General features: G+C 36.3%; 2 protein-coding genes across 18 annotated transcripts in view; one reads left to right on the forward strand and one right to left on the reverse strand.

Moving 5' to 3' along the window:
* Positions 1-12,769, forward strand: part of POC5 (POC5 centriolar protein) — a 34,078-nt gene extending 21,309 nt beyond the window's left edge. For 4 of the 5 annotated variants that reach the window (XM_064403363.1, XM_064403364.1, XM_064403361.1 and 1 more), the window contains 9 exons: positions 789-961; positions 1,340-1,516; positions 3,750-3,854; positions 4,552-4,731; positions 5,836-5,998; positions 8,797-8,915; positions 9,680-9,793; positions 11,020-11,196; positions 12,620-12,769. In XM_064403363.1, coding sequence (XP_064259433.1) covers positions 789-961; positions 1,340-1,516; positions 3,750-3,854; positions 4,552-4,731; positions 5,836-5,998; positions 8,797-8,915; positions 9,680-9,793; positions 11,020-11,196; positions 12,620-12,763 — 1,352 coding nt within the window. In that variant the 3' untranslated portion in view covers positions 12,764-12,769. Of the gene's footprint in view, positions 1-788; positions 962-1,339; positions 1,517-3,749; positions 3,855-4,551; positions 4,732-5,835; positions 5,999-8,796; positions 8,916-9,679; positions 9,794-11,019; positions 11,197-11,909; positions 12,098-12,619 lie in introns of those variants that run through there. The other variant, XM_064403365.1, reaches the window with a different exon arrangement.
* Positions 6,131-14,583, reverse strand: part of ANKDD1B (ankyrin repeat and death domain containing 1B) — a 35,649-nt gene continuing 27,196 nt past the window's right edge. For 12 of the 13 annotated variants that reach the window (XM_064403376.1, XM_064403379.1, XM_064403373.1 and 9 more), the window contains one exon: positions 6,131-6,277. In XM_064403376.1, coding sequence (XP_064259446.1) covers positions 6,156-6,277 — 122 coding nt within the window. In that variant the 3' untranslated portion in view covers positions 6,131-6,155. Of the gene's footprint in view, positions 6,278-11,146; positions 14,410-14,583 lie in introns of those variants that run through there. The other variant, XM_064403369.1, reaches the window with a different exon arrangement.

Raw genomic sequence — 14,583 nt, forward strand, 5'->3', positions numbered from 1 at the left:
TCAGTTGTCAACTCATATAACAAATTTTCTGTAAGGAATAACTAAATATAAAACAATATTTTACTTCCCAAGTTGACTTAAATATTGACTTTATTCTCAGCTCAAATGCATGCAAACTAGCTTTGGGGCAGGGATTAACTTTTCTTGCAGTGGAACCTAGTCACAGCTCCTCCTCTAAAGGTGAGGATTTATTGTATAAGGCATTATATAAATTCATGGTAGATGATACATCCTTTCTCAAATTGCGTGAACACTAATTAGATAAACAGATTTAAGGCTTTAAGAAAAATGGATGCAGGTACATATAAACATCAAAATATATCCACAGGCTTCTTTGTGAATTTGTAAAGGAACACCACAGACCTCAGGTATTTACAGGCTCATTGAGAAAAAAAACCAGAAGTTAGTAGATTGTTGACCTGAGATGTAAATTGTCAAGAAGCCTTTATTTAGAGATGTTCTTTCTGGCTCTATTTTTAGTGCTTGCTGTGATCATTCTCTTTCAAATTAAGATACTATATTATTAAGATATTAAGATACTGTATTTTAAGGGAGCACTACTTTGGAATTTACTAATGTTACAGTAGGATTGTCATTTTAAATATATGTGTCCAGGAGGTATGTATTAGAATTGGATTGGTTTTTCTTACATGGGTTTTTTCTTACATTCTTTCTGATGTGATAAATATTTTGTTTCCTTTTACCAATGCCTGTCTTCTGACTTCCACCCACAATGTTGACCAGTGAGCCTTTCCAGAGTGTCAGTTCTTCGCTTGTTTCATTTTCAGTCTCAACATCAGTGAAGCAGGCTGGTATGGAACAACCTGCTCTTCCAGAAGCAACTTCTTCCACACATAGTTCAAGAGAAGTCAGCAAAACCACAGTGACTGAATTAACTTCACCAGATGGAAAAGTGACTCAGATAGAAAATATAGTTGATCTCTGGAGTGGAAATCTTAAGGTATTTATATTGTATGGAATCCTTAAAAGTCATTCAGAGCTATCATTGCATGGTAGAGTTAGTGCAGGAGATTGCAGTGTGATTGCTGGGAGAATGGTATGTTTTGTTGTTGCATATTGCATATAAGCATATGTAGCACAGACTGTTGTTTTTCAGAAACTTTGGAATAACTGTTTCCATTAGGAATGTTCAGATATCATGATTATTTAATTAATTGTTAATTGTGTCTGGTAATACAGCTGTACACAGCTTGTATAATGAAGGTATCACTGCAAATATTTGTGTCTCCATAATTGCTAAGTGTTTCAAGATTAAAATAATAGAAAGGAGGGAATAGTTTAAACTCATTGCATTACTGTCATCCTTTTACCTTTTCAGACAAATATTCTGACTGAACTGAAAAATTGGGAACTTAATTTGATTCAACATCACAAGCTTCAAATGAAACAAGAGAAAGAGAAACATGCCACACAAGTGAAACAACTGCAGAATGAGATTGAAAACCTGAAAGAGTTACTTCATACTTATGAAATCTCTATTAGCAGGAAAGATGAGGTAGTAACTCCATTTCATATCTTAACAGATCCTCTTTGTTTAAAAATATCTACACTAAATTTTTTGGTCCATTTCTTTGAACAACTTTTTTTTTTAAGCAAGTAACATAGAGACATAAATAATGCATTCAGATGGTATAATAGAAAAATAATAATGGTTGCTAATAGAGTTGTCTATATTAACAATGAAAACACATCATATGTGCATACTTTGCATTCTTTGCTCCTTAAATCTAGAATCTACTCTTTTTTCTCATTTAATGAAGATCACACAGGCATAGGTGAGTCTATTAGCTCTTATGCTTCAAAAGCCTCTAAATTTTCAAATATTAGATTGGTTTACCTCAGTTTTAAATGGGCAGCAGTCTCATAAAGTTGAGGAGCCTCTATTTTAAGATTCTTAGGAATTCTACATTTGTGCCTATTCATAAGATTGGACATTTGGAGTCTCTGGTTTACACTTTCCTGCTGGCAGCAGTGCAAACAACTTGAAAATTAACCAGAACTGTGAAAGCAGATATAAAATCTTGGCAGTTTTACAATCACACAACATAACTGAGTCTTCTTACTGCCACCCTGAACATATAACCTAGTATTTGAGAACATTTAATGGAGTTTGGGTTTCTAAATCCTACTTATATTTTTAAAAAACATACATTACAGGCGTTAAAATGTGAATGTATATGGTGTTCTCTGTTCGTTTGGAAACAGACTAATCTTACCAAGCAAATAGAAATGTTGTAACATTACAATAACTGGATTAGTCTTGTACCATGTAACTAGTACCTTGTGCATGGTTATTTCAGCCTATACCTTTCAAACATCTAATTCTGTTGAATATCATTGTATGTCAGTCATATTTAATGTGCCATAATTCTCAACGATACTTTAAAAGCCCTATTTTGTTTTCTGCTGCCAAAGAAATTATTTCTTCAGCCAATTTTATAGTTCTGCTTCTAAGAAAAAAAACAAAACAAAAAACAAACATTTGAATAGAAAATGACTATTGTTGCCACCTGAATGGAAGGTGGCAGTGCTTCCATGCTTCTGCATATCATTCCATAATTATGAAATCTGCTGTATCCTGATATGGACATAGACCAAGGTCCATCAGCCTCACAAATAGTACAACTATTAGATTCTTATCTCACATTGTAAATCTTAAATGCTTTTTATTTGCAAAAGTATGCTAATTAACAAAAACAGACTTAGGCTAAGACTTCTAGTGTGTAGCAGTATGTATGCAGCTTTGAAATTTGATTTTTATGACACTTTTTCAACAAAAGTAGTTAATATATTAATTTAATTTGTTTTATTTTTTATTTTAGGTATCATTCATTAAATTGATGCATGTTCAATAATTATTACTTGTAATAAATGCAATGTAATGTTAACATATGCTAGCATGTATTGTCATAAAATATTGTTCTCAACAATATTTATGCAGAGTTAAAATATTTGCATTATTGCCCAAAGTCCCAGGATAGGTCACTGTCAACCACTGGAGTTGCTCATATATGGCTGATGGCAGGATCTAGCTTAAGAAGTTAGGCAGAAGTAGGGAGTAATATTCAGATTTGGTCTACCAAATTTGCATCATACCTGCCTTAATTTTTAGTTGGGGAACCTCAGCTGTTTATGCGTACTCATAAAATTTAGAGATTGCTGGTAAAAGTCCCCAGAGATTGCAGTCTCTGTCCAGTACGACATCCTGCTCTCAAATGTTTTAATTGCTATAAGCTTATATAGTATCTTTCATGAGAACTTCTAAAGAGAGTAACAATTTCTAATAAGGTTTTTCTGGTTTATAACAATGACTTAGCTTGTTTATTCTTTTCAGACAAGTGAAACAAACTTCTGTATAAATGGTTTTGATTTATTAAAATTCTCTTTGAAATAATAGGTTCTTCTGATGTTATGCTACGTTAACATTTAATTATGAGAAGGTAGCTCAGAAACCACCAAATGTAGGAGGAAATAACAATTCAGTTGAACTTTTCCTAAAACTACACAATGGAAGTGCCACAATCTGAGTGTCAAAGCCACAGGAATTTTACTTCTCATTTGAACTCTGATTATTGTTTCTTACTTGATTACAGTAAGGGGAAGTTTCAATAGAAAGCATCTGTTAAAAGCAAATGCTTTAAGTGAAAAATAACTGAGACATAAAGACATTCTCTTTGATCTTACAGTGATCATAGATATTGAAATAGTGTTAATGAATATTTTTGCAGGTAATTACAAACTTGACCCAAGCATTAGAAAAGCAAAAGGAGAGAGTAATGTTGATGAGAAAGTTTACACTGTGGCGGATTCAGCATGTTAAAGCCAAACAAGAGGTATGTGCACAAAGTCAAAATGCAGTGAAAATTAAACCTTTGAACTCAAAAGAGTCAGAGCTGCTGCAGTTCCTGTTACAGTTTGAAGAAATCATGGTGTTTCTGTTTTGATGTGTTTGACAATGTCAAATAACAGTTTGAAAATATCAGTTCTAAAAGGAATGTTGCTGTCAGAACACTCTCTGGAATGGGAAAAAAACTGTTGTCTGCTGACTATTTTGAAATATAGAGTTGCTTTAAAGTAGTTTTTAAACAGTCCTGAAGTCTAAATTTATTCAAAAGGTAAGTGTTTTACAGTAACTATCTGCAATCTGTGATTGCAGGTTTTATATGATTCCTGCAGTGAATCCAAATGTGCCACATACCCAACAAACGGCTTCATACGTCTCTTTACACTGTGTATGTGACGTTGTTGTTTGAGTGTCATTAAACAAAGAGTACGACCACTGTTGTGTGTAACCTAGGAGTTCACAAATACGTTTTCTCATGGTGAGGACAGTAATGTGCCATGGCACGTGTGCAGAGGCAACACTGAGCTGCTGACGCTGCTTGTGTAACACTTCACTGCAGGAACTTAACTTCAGGGGTTCCTAGAGTGGTCTGTGTAATAAGCTGTAAAACAATCATCCACAGTAGAGTGCTGAACTTTTTAACAACAGTGAACTTTTGTATGATGTGGTTGTATTTACTTCCTAAGGAATATGCAATTAGAATGGCAGATACACATTTCCAGACAGCTTTGATGAAGAAAGTGTGGGCCGCATGGCGCTCTGTTAGTGAAGAAAGATGGAAAGACAAAGTAGCAAGAGCCTGTCAGTTAAGGGCAGAAGATGTGTGTGTTCAGCTCACCAATGATTATGAAGAGAAAATTACAGAGGTAAAATTAATTTTTCTTTCCTTCTTTTGCTCCTTGACTCCAAACCCCTGTTCCTCCAAAGCATGTCTTTCTCTACAAACCTAACAAACATGAGTATTTTCAAGTAGAACAGAGCTCCCAACTATGCAAATAGATCTGAATGGATCTAAGATCTCTGTTATGTTTTTAGACATGCCTTTTTCTCCCTGCATCTGATATAAAATGTTGCCAATCTGCAGGCACAGGTGGAATAAATTGTATTTTCCTGAAATAAGGCAAATCTTTGTTTGCCTACTAATGGGAATGCCATTGGTTTTCTAACAGCATTGTTAGTATGGGCTATGCATTTTGAGGCCTTAATGAAGGAGACAATGGAAATAGAAGACGATTATTTCTTTGAATGATCATGATGAGTACAATATTTTTTTTTAATAGCTATTCTGTTAAAGGCTGAAATTAAGTTTGATTTTTCTTTAGCTCACTAAATAAGCTTGTTAAAGAATTTTCAGATCTTAAGGTGAACTTGTCAACCAATTGTCAACAACACAATTGTGCGTTGGTGCGTACTAAGTAATCAGTTTTAAAATATTACTTTCAAGAGCTTTGTATTTCAGCATTAAACCTAGAATTTTAAGAACAGGATTACCAAATGTGTCTTAACAGCACAAAAACCATAAGCAGCAACTTGCTCTGATATTTTCTCAGCATTTTTAGTTTTTTACAGTATCTAGAGAAGTGAGACTGGTGATGAAAATTTACCCTTATACTTAAATAATTTTTAGAGAAGACTTGCTCTTCTGTTGAATGAACCCATGTTTCTGCAGAGATCTGGGTTGTGCCAGATGCCAGCTTCTAAAAGACAAAAGCTTGCAAGATATATTTCTGCTTAGGCAGAGTCTGACAGTCCTTTTGAACAGTCTTGTCCTTGATATGCTCTATTATTAATATTGTGCTGTGCTACAACAAAACTAAAATGAGCTGTTCATCTCTAGTGAAGCAGAGATTTTCAAGTGAAAACCTCTATCTTTGTAAATACAGTAAATTATTTTTAAGGTTAATTGATTAGTATGTTTGTAATTTGCATTCGGAAGTAAGAGAGACCTGTTTCCTCATTCTGTTCCATAGTTAACTGCTGCTTTGGAACTGACAAGAGCTGAGATTCTGCGACTGCATACTGAAAGAGATCATTATGAAGACACCATGAAGAAAGCCTTTATGCGTGGTGTATGTGCTTTGAATCTGGAAGCCATGACCATGTTCCAAAGCAAGGAAAATAGCCCAGATCCTGGTTAGTATGAGCAGCTGGTTAAATCTGGTAGTGTGTGTGCATTTTTGTTGGATTTGTTTGGGAACTTTTGGGTTTTTTTCAATGGAGTTCCTTTTCTCTCTTTTTTTTTTAATTTGCAAATTTTTGGCAATACAGAGTTTATAAAACTTTTATTGCTTTAATACGTCCTGTTGAATATGTTGAGAAGTACTCTGATGCTGGACTTCATACTGCTGTACCTGAAGGAGGAACATGTTCTCTTTATTGTTCCCACATTGCTGGGAGAATGGTAGCCTGCAGCTGAAGGGAGAAAAGGAAGTCAAAGGTGGCAAACTTCCTAAAACATCAGGTTATGGAGCAGTGAAGACCAAATCTTGAAAATTCCTTTATACTCTGGAATCTCAGTGTGCCATGAATCAGCTATTCCCAGACAGCTCTCCCTTCTTTCTTAATCCTGCTTTTGAATGTAAAAAGGGCAAGCAAATCTCTCAGGTTCTGTATTTAGTTGTAACTCCATGCCAGAACAGGAAACACCTGTCTATTTTTATCAGCAGCATACCTGTAAAACCTGTGCAGCTACACAGGGAAGCGCTGCACATGCTTACAGACATAATGAAATCACTCTCTCAGACTGAGACAATCCATAGCAGTGGGAATAATAATCATGCTGGTGCAGCAGCCTAGGTTAAAGAGAAAATAGCTGTGCCAGCAGGAGTGCCACAGCTATACATGTGGCTCACCAATTATCTGTACTGGCAGCAGTGGTTAATAGCTTTAGACAAGTAACTTCAGTTGCTAAATTTAACAGTCTTACACAGAAGTTTCTGAACTACTTTAGAGAAATTCTTCATCAAAAAGGTAGATAAAAAGAGGAAATAAAAACCTGAAGAAGATGTAAGCAGATACTTACCTAGGCAGCTGTCTAAGCCTGTTAAACATAAGTGGTATTTCTGCAGTTGCTTAAGAAATTAATATGACATTAGCAAAGTGTAGTAGCTGTGTGCTAGTAAAAATTTAGGATCAGTATTTATAGAAGGTTAAGAATGAATGATTTCTTGAAGATACTGGGTTTGGGAATAAAATTACAGGGCATTTTCCCAGTACTTTATTTTTCACTGTGGTACTAATTAAGAATTATTGTATCTGGAAGCATTATCTTTTATTTGTTTGTCCGTTGTTTTCAAAAAACATGCAGCAGACACCAGGTCTCCCTAATAATGAAGGTTAATTGACTGGTGTGAAAGTATATTTTTCTGTAGACCTATAAAAATGAGAGTAAGTAGTAAGGAAATAAAGAAAACTGAGCTCTATAGGAGTTGTGACCAACCCTTTATTTTCATGGACCAAAGACTTTGCTTGATTTCTACTAAGCTGGAACTGATAACTCTACACCAGCACAACACCTAAAGATTTTGTTGTGCTGGATGTTAGGGTATCCGTAACTCATTTCTTTGTGTGTCCACTATTATGCTTTTTAATCAGGCTTCGTAATATTTCACAGACTCTGTTGTACTCAGTCCCGAGCAGGTCACCAGCTTCCACCTCCTGGTACCACCTCCTCCCCTGCCCCAGGCATACTATCTTTTGCTTACAGCCAGATGGTGGTTTTAATGAAGTTAGTTACATAATTGTTTAATATGGTTGAGCAACTGTTGATCTGCATTCTTAATCAGTTAGAACAGTGATCAGGACATGGAGGACTGCAAATATCAGGGAAGATGACTGTGATTTGTTTCTAGTCTTTTGATCTGAGGACATCAAAACTTCCATGTGCCAGAATCAGTCAGCAATTATAAATTTATATGAACACTGCAGTGCCACCTACTGTCATTGGACATAAAATGCAGAATTTCACCCCTTTACAAATTTATTATTAGGTTATGTTAATGTACATTTAATATACACAAAATCTAAAGGTAAATACATCATTATAGTATTTATTAATAGTGTGCATGTATCACAAACTCAATGGTTTCATAATATTTAGTGTCAGTGTTGATCGTGTTAAAGTTACCTGCCTAATTTGCTGACTTTTTTTAGTTAGTAGTATATTAAGATTATTTTAACCTCTTCATGTATTTAAAGGAACACTGATGCCACAGGAATTCATAACTTCTATAAGCAAGAAGTCCTAATACTGTTTTTCTTCAGTAAAATAGATCAGATCTTACTGATCTGTAACTGTGAATTGGTCCTGTCTGTGCTTAAGCTTAACGTGTGTGTACACACATAGATATGTACAAAATGCACATTCTGGTATCCTTTTACTCTTGACATCTACAACTATTGCACAGATTGCAAGAACCTTCCTTTTATTTTTCCGACTTATTTCAGCTAATTAAAAAAACCAAACACAACTACCACATGGTGTCACTCTAGTTCCTGGAATGAGCACATGACCTTTGTGTTTTACTATCTAAACTGGATTTTGTGTTTTAGGACAAGAGCATCTCTTGCATGCTGATTTTAGTTTTGCAAGCAGTAGGAAGAACTGCTTCTTTGCACTACAATTCTTTGCACTACAATTAGGTGACGTGCCACAGGGATGTTGAGACATAGAGAAACAAGTTCCTTGAAAAACATTTATAAGCATCTCAAAAGAGGTTAAAATATAAGAATGTTTGTTTATATCTGTCTGCCTACCTATCTCTATAAAGAACAGCCTGCTCTTTTTTAGATTATACATAAATTATTTAGATTATACATAAATCCCAAAGAAATATTAATTTTTTTGTTGTAACTTATCTTCCCCCATATCCCCACCCCTTAGGTTTAGCTAGATTATGTGCTTATCCCTTACTTTGTGTTTCTAATAATAGATACAGGAAGCAGGAGAAATGATCACGCTGCCACTGGTGCAGGAAGGCCACCTCCTTCACAATATAATCAACCCCCACCACCACCTCCACCAGCAGCTGCTCTTCAGACGGAAAGCATGGTAAGCATGTAGCTGGAAAACTGGAACGGAATTGTATTTCCTAGTGACAAAAGAGAAATTCCTTGAATGGGGCTTTTTTGAAGAGAGTCCAGATCTAAAAGGAAACCTGCAGGTGTGTTCAGACTGCATTGTGAATGGGGCACAGCTGCTGTGGCTTACTGTACTTTCATTAAGCTCTTTTTTTTATTTTAGTGAAAATGCATTAAACCAATGAAGACAAGGTCACTACAATAAGTATAATTTGCTCTCTAAGTTTCTCTCTGGAAAAAAGCTGTTAAGAGTGGTTTTTTTAAAAACCTGAATTTAGTCTCGAAAGATGAAAAGCTGGCTTGACTTCAGACTTCTTTTTTAGCGGGCGTAACGCATACAGACATTGAGGGAACTCAGCTTATTGTCCTTCATACCAACTTAGCAAGATCATTTAGGAGCATGGTTGTTTTGCATCTGCCCTGGAGTCATCCTGAAAACTTTGCCACTGTAAAACAGTATCATGCTAGAGAGTAGGTTAGAGCAGAGATGATGTACATGCCTCTCTACTGACTTTTCATTCTAATACCGATAAATGTTATTCACACCATTTCTACAATTTTTAGACAACTAATTTTATATTAGACAATAAACAGTAACACTAGAGATAAAATATCTGTAAAGACATTACAATTAAAAGGGTAATTGGGATAGTAAAAAAACTGGCTATCTAAGGAGTAAAACTGTATTTTCTAGAAAGTTGTACTCATTCTGTATAAACTCTGGTTTCATTTCAGTTTTGTTGCCACTTGGCTCATGCAAGCACTCCTGAGACAAGGCTAGATTCTGATTCTCCAGTTATTGTCACTAGCACGACATCAGGATCTGGTGTGACATCAACCCAAAAACTGGTAACGTGCTAAAGTTAACTTTTTTCCTTCTTTTAGACCATAATCATAACAAATAATAGTTTGGGTATTGTTATTTGTGCATTTCTCAGAGCAGCACAGGTATATAGTTGAGGACACTGCCATAGAGTTTACATAGCAGTATGAAGATGTGGTGTTACATTTTAATATTTAGTTAAATGGTATTCACTGCCTGACCCCTCAAAAATGTAGAGTTTATTCCAAGCCTGTGATCTTCCCCTGAAGTATCATGTGTCTGTAATCCCATTGGCCCGAATCTTATTCCACTCCCACCTTGGATCTCCCTGTTAAGCTGTGCGAGGGAGAAGAGACCCTCTCTTGGCCCTTTTCTCCCTGGACTGTCCCTCTCTCCCCCTTTCCCCCTTCCCCCTCAGTAACCATGCTGCTCCCGGGGGTGGGACCCCAATAAACCCCCATCTAATCAGCACCCTCAGAAGCCGTGAGGAGTCTCCTTGCCTGCCTGCTGCTGCCAGCGAACCCACAGCTTAGGGGACACCCCTGGGGACTCCCAGACAAACTGCAACATGAAGACACTGGCTTGAAGTGTCATTTATGTTATATGAACTCATTTACGCTAGGAGCAGTTTTAAATCCTTTTTGTAGGTAGGGCAGAGTGGCAAAGTGAAGAATAGAAGAGTGTACTCAGGTATAATGCAACAGCAACAATCGGTGTTTGACTTGATAACCTTTTGTTATGGAAAGTGCTTTGTCTGATTATCCTGCTCTTTGAAATTTCTCCCTCATTCCCTTTTCTGTGCTTTGTGCTAAACTGCCCTCCTTTCTTTTCCAGATTTGACACAGTTTGCTATCAGCTGTCAGAGAAAGATGCATTTTAGTATGCATGGGAGGGTTTTTATCTGCTCTATCATTGCTAGAAAGGATTTCCACAATGATGGAAGTACCCTCAGCTGTCACTCAAGCATGCAGTCAGCAAGCAAAGCTAAACTATCCATGCTTCTTGATTTTTGTCAAATTAGTCTTACTTCCCTCAGACATTTACTTGAAATGCTATCACATAAGTAGAAAAAATGGAGTAATCCTGGTTGCAGCCAGGTGGAGCAAATTCAGTCCTGTGTAGTGTAACTGGACTACCTACAACATCACATGTTCCATTTAGGCATGTGGCAGATAAAACTGAGCAGAAACACCTAGCATGGTAAATATTATGTTTAGAATTTTTTACTGATTAATATTTAATTTATTTCTAGCCCATGCCAAAAGTAATAACATCTGCACAACAGAAAGCAGGAAGAACAATCACTGCTCGAATCACAGGTCGAGCTGATATGGGACAAAAATCCAGAGCGTCTGGGGGTTTAGCAGTGATGGGAGTCGCTCCACCCATGAGTTCAGTTATTGTTGAGAAGCACCATCCAGTCACTCAGGTAAATCAGATTGTGTATTTATGTTCTTAAAGTATTTTTATTACAGCACATCTGGTAGTGGTTTGAAGAAAAATTACCTTGTCAAGAGGTATTAGACAAAGCTCAGACTTGAGGCCTGTTGAAAGCAGCAAACATTACTTACTGTCTTTGTGTAGAAGGCATGGCTGAGGAAGAGTCATGGTGTAACCCCAGGCACCAGCCAAGCCCCACACAGCCACTTATTCATTCCCCCACCAGAGAGTTTGGGAAGACAATCAGAAGGGTGAAAGCTGGAGAAATCTTGGGTTGAGAAAAAGACAGTTTAATAGGGAAAGCAAAGGGTGTGCACACAAGCAAAGCAAAACAAGGAATTAATTCAGTGCTTCCCATGCACAGGCCATCTCCAGGAGAGCAGGGCCCCATTCATGCAAAATGCTTACTTGGGAAGACAAATGACATCACTACAAATGTCCCCCCCTTTCCTGCTTCTTGCCCCCACTCTATGCACTGAGCTTGGTGCCACATGGTCTGGAATATCCTTCTGGTCAGTTTGGGTCACCTGTCCTGGTTGTCTGTTCCCAATTTCCCAAGCACCCTCAATTCCTCACCATCATGGCAGTACCAAAAGCAGAAAAGGCCCCCATTTCCTGCTATGACTCACAGCTGTGTGGCTTGCTGCTTTCAAGAATTTGGGTTCCTAAGCAGAAATTAATATTTAAATTTTATGTTCTTAGGAGTTTAGAGATTCAGTGTGGTAATTATTTCATGAAGAACAGTTTCTGGCTTCAGATTTTGTGACTAGTGTGACAAGGAAAGCACCTGAACTACTGAAACAAAAACTGACTTCTGAAAATGTAATAACTGTGACAGCCCTGGAGATACATTCTGTATACCCATTCTGCAAATAAAAATCTGAAGTCAAGTAGTTGTCTTGAGTTAATTTGAGAGGGAAGAGAATTTAACTTGATTAAAAGCAGAATGAATACTGTTTATTACACTAAGGTGGCTAGTTTTATGGGCAGAAAATTAATTCTTGATAAAATTGCAAACCTTCTATTCTCAAAGATCTTTCACGGACTGCCTCATAGCAAATACTTCAAAAGGAAAGTTGGCATGATTAACTTAGCTCTACAGGGGAAAACTGTGAACAGTATAGTAAAAAACTAAAACAAACCAACCTTGAAATAAAACTGGGGTGATAAAAGCCCAAAATACTTAGGTAACTGGAAGTTTAGCACTTTGTATTCTAAAAAGACTATTACAGATAAGAAAGAGTAAGTTTTTTTCCTTTCTGTTGAATGGCCATTTATTTTTTTCTTCTTGATAAGTGTATTTCTGTTTGCTAGGTTGCAGGTCTTTCTTTTTAAACAACAGCTCACCTAGAGCTATTTTAATGTGGCTTTTTGTGTCATTAAGTGTTTTGATGTATCTGATTACTTTTCAGCAAACCATATCACAAGCCACTGCTGCTAAGTATCCTCGAACTGTGCTTCATTCTTCTGGCTCTACCACTGCGAGACCTGCAGGACAAGCTGGGCGAGTGCTTCAAACTCATACCAGTGTTCAGTCAATAAAAGTTGTTGACTGACTGATATCTTGCTCACCAGTAGGGGTTTTTAATCAAGGTACCACTACCCAGTCTTTTCAGATTTGATGCAGTAAGGCCTAAAGTACATATCATGTTTTTACCCTTTTCTAAAAAAAGAAGGTTTTTTAAGTAAAAGTGCTTTTATAATAAAACCTGGAGGGGAAAAAATAACTTGAACTGTTTTTCTACCTCCAAACTTTTATTATTAGGACAAATACTTTTTATTTAAGAAATCTTTAGCACACTTTTTAAATAAAGGATACAATGTGATTTTTGTCTGAATCTCTTGTTTAATCCCAGTGATACTAACATCTGTGTTCAAGAGAAAATGAATTTTTTTTTTTCTTACAAACACTTTTAGTTGTTTATGCATGTAAGTATAGCTGGCTTGAAGCTTAATTATATCCTGCAACACTGTATTTAAATGGAGAACAGCAGGGTAGCATCCTCCTCACCCACGGTCCAGTTTAGGCTAGGTGAGGTGCTCAGTCCATCAAATTCTTAAACATTTTCATTTTACAAGCTAATGTGGTAGAACTTGATGAATACTGTAGGGTTCCAAGCATTTGTATTTTAGATCCCTAATTCCAAAACTTTTATGATTTACTGGTCTGTTCTTCATATTCCTGGGATGCTCTGCAGCAGAGTCAAAGAAGCTTGCAAACAGGTGGGCAGTTTGAAGTAAGACTTCAGACTAAGGTACAGATGACTTTTTTAGTACAAACAATAGGATTCAGCTCAAAATAATGCTAGCTATATGCAAATAGAAAAGGCAATTCAATTCCTACATTACACAATAAAACTATTGCTATGTTATAAAGAAGATCACTAAGACATTTACATAATTTTTCAGGTATTAAATACGTTCAGTAATAAGAAAGCCTTTAAACATAGTCAGCAGGACACTACCAAAAATTAATTCAAAATATAAACAATAAATAAGTAAATAATTGCTAGATGTGTGAAGTATTAAATATCAAATGCTCTTATGAGGGTATGTATACAGTGTTAGACCATGATAGAAAATTCTGCAGCCAGCCACACGTGGTGTTTACATAAGACATTTTTGTGTTTCTTCACTACATAAATCAAATGTTGCAGCAGAAAGATTTGTCATAATCCTAGCAAGAATTCATAAAAACCTGAATCCTAAATGAGGCCAGATGCCAGCTTAGTGTTAGTTGCCAAGTGTTAGTTGATTTATATGCATAACTTTCATTTACTAAATTTAATTTTTTTCATGTAGAAAACATCTTATTTACATTTCACATCAAACACAAAGTAGTTTAATTTGCAGTTCCAATACAGAATAGCTTTATCAGTGTTTGGTCAGATGTAGAAATTGTAAGTGGTGAATCTTACGTAGCAGTTAAAAGCTACCAGTCAGCCATTAATTCTTAATTTTTTTACATTTCTGTTTAGCAAGCATTTGAGAAAAAAGTAACCATTTCAGGAGTGCAAGTTCTTCTAGGGTAGAAAAAGTTGTACAACTTCAAAAAATGTTTTTTGTTTCCCAAAAAGATATTTGAAAGCCACTTTCCTTCTGGCATGTAATTCCATCATATGTGCCATGTTATGTTGATGAACTCATGAAATGACACATTTCCTGGAGTCCATGCCAATGCAAACTGAAGCTCTGATCTTCTCTGTAAAGAGAAGAGAAAACACTTGATTGGTGTGCTCTGTTTTGCCAAGATCAGACTAACTGAAGGATGGCCAGTCACAATTTAACTGTGTGTACAGGAGATGAGGGAAGCAAAGTTCGCACATCTTCCTTTAGAAACCTTAAGTCTGACATAAATGCTTTTTCTCAAGCAGCC

This window comes from Passer domesticus, chromosome Z (genome assembly GCF_036417665.1).
Source record: "Passer domesticus isolate bPasDom1 chromosome Z, bPasDom1.hap1, whole genome shotgun sequence".
Classification (NCBI taxonomy): Eukaryota; Metazoa; Chordata; class Aves; order Passeriformes; family Passeridae; genus Passer; species Passer domesticus.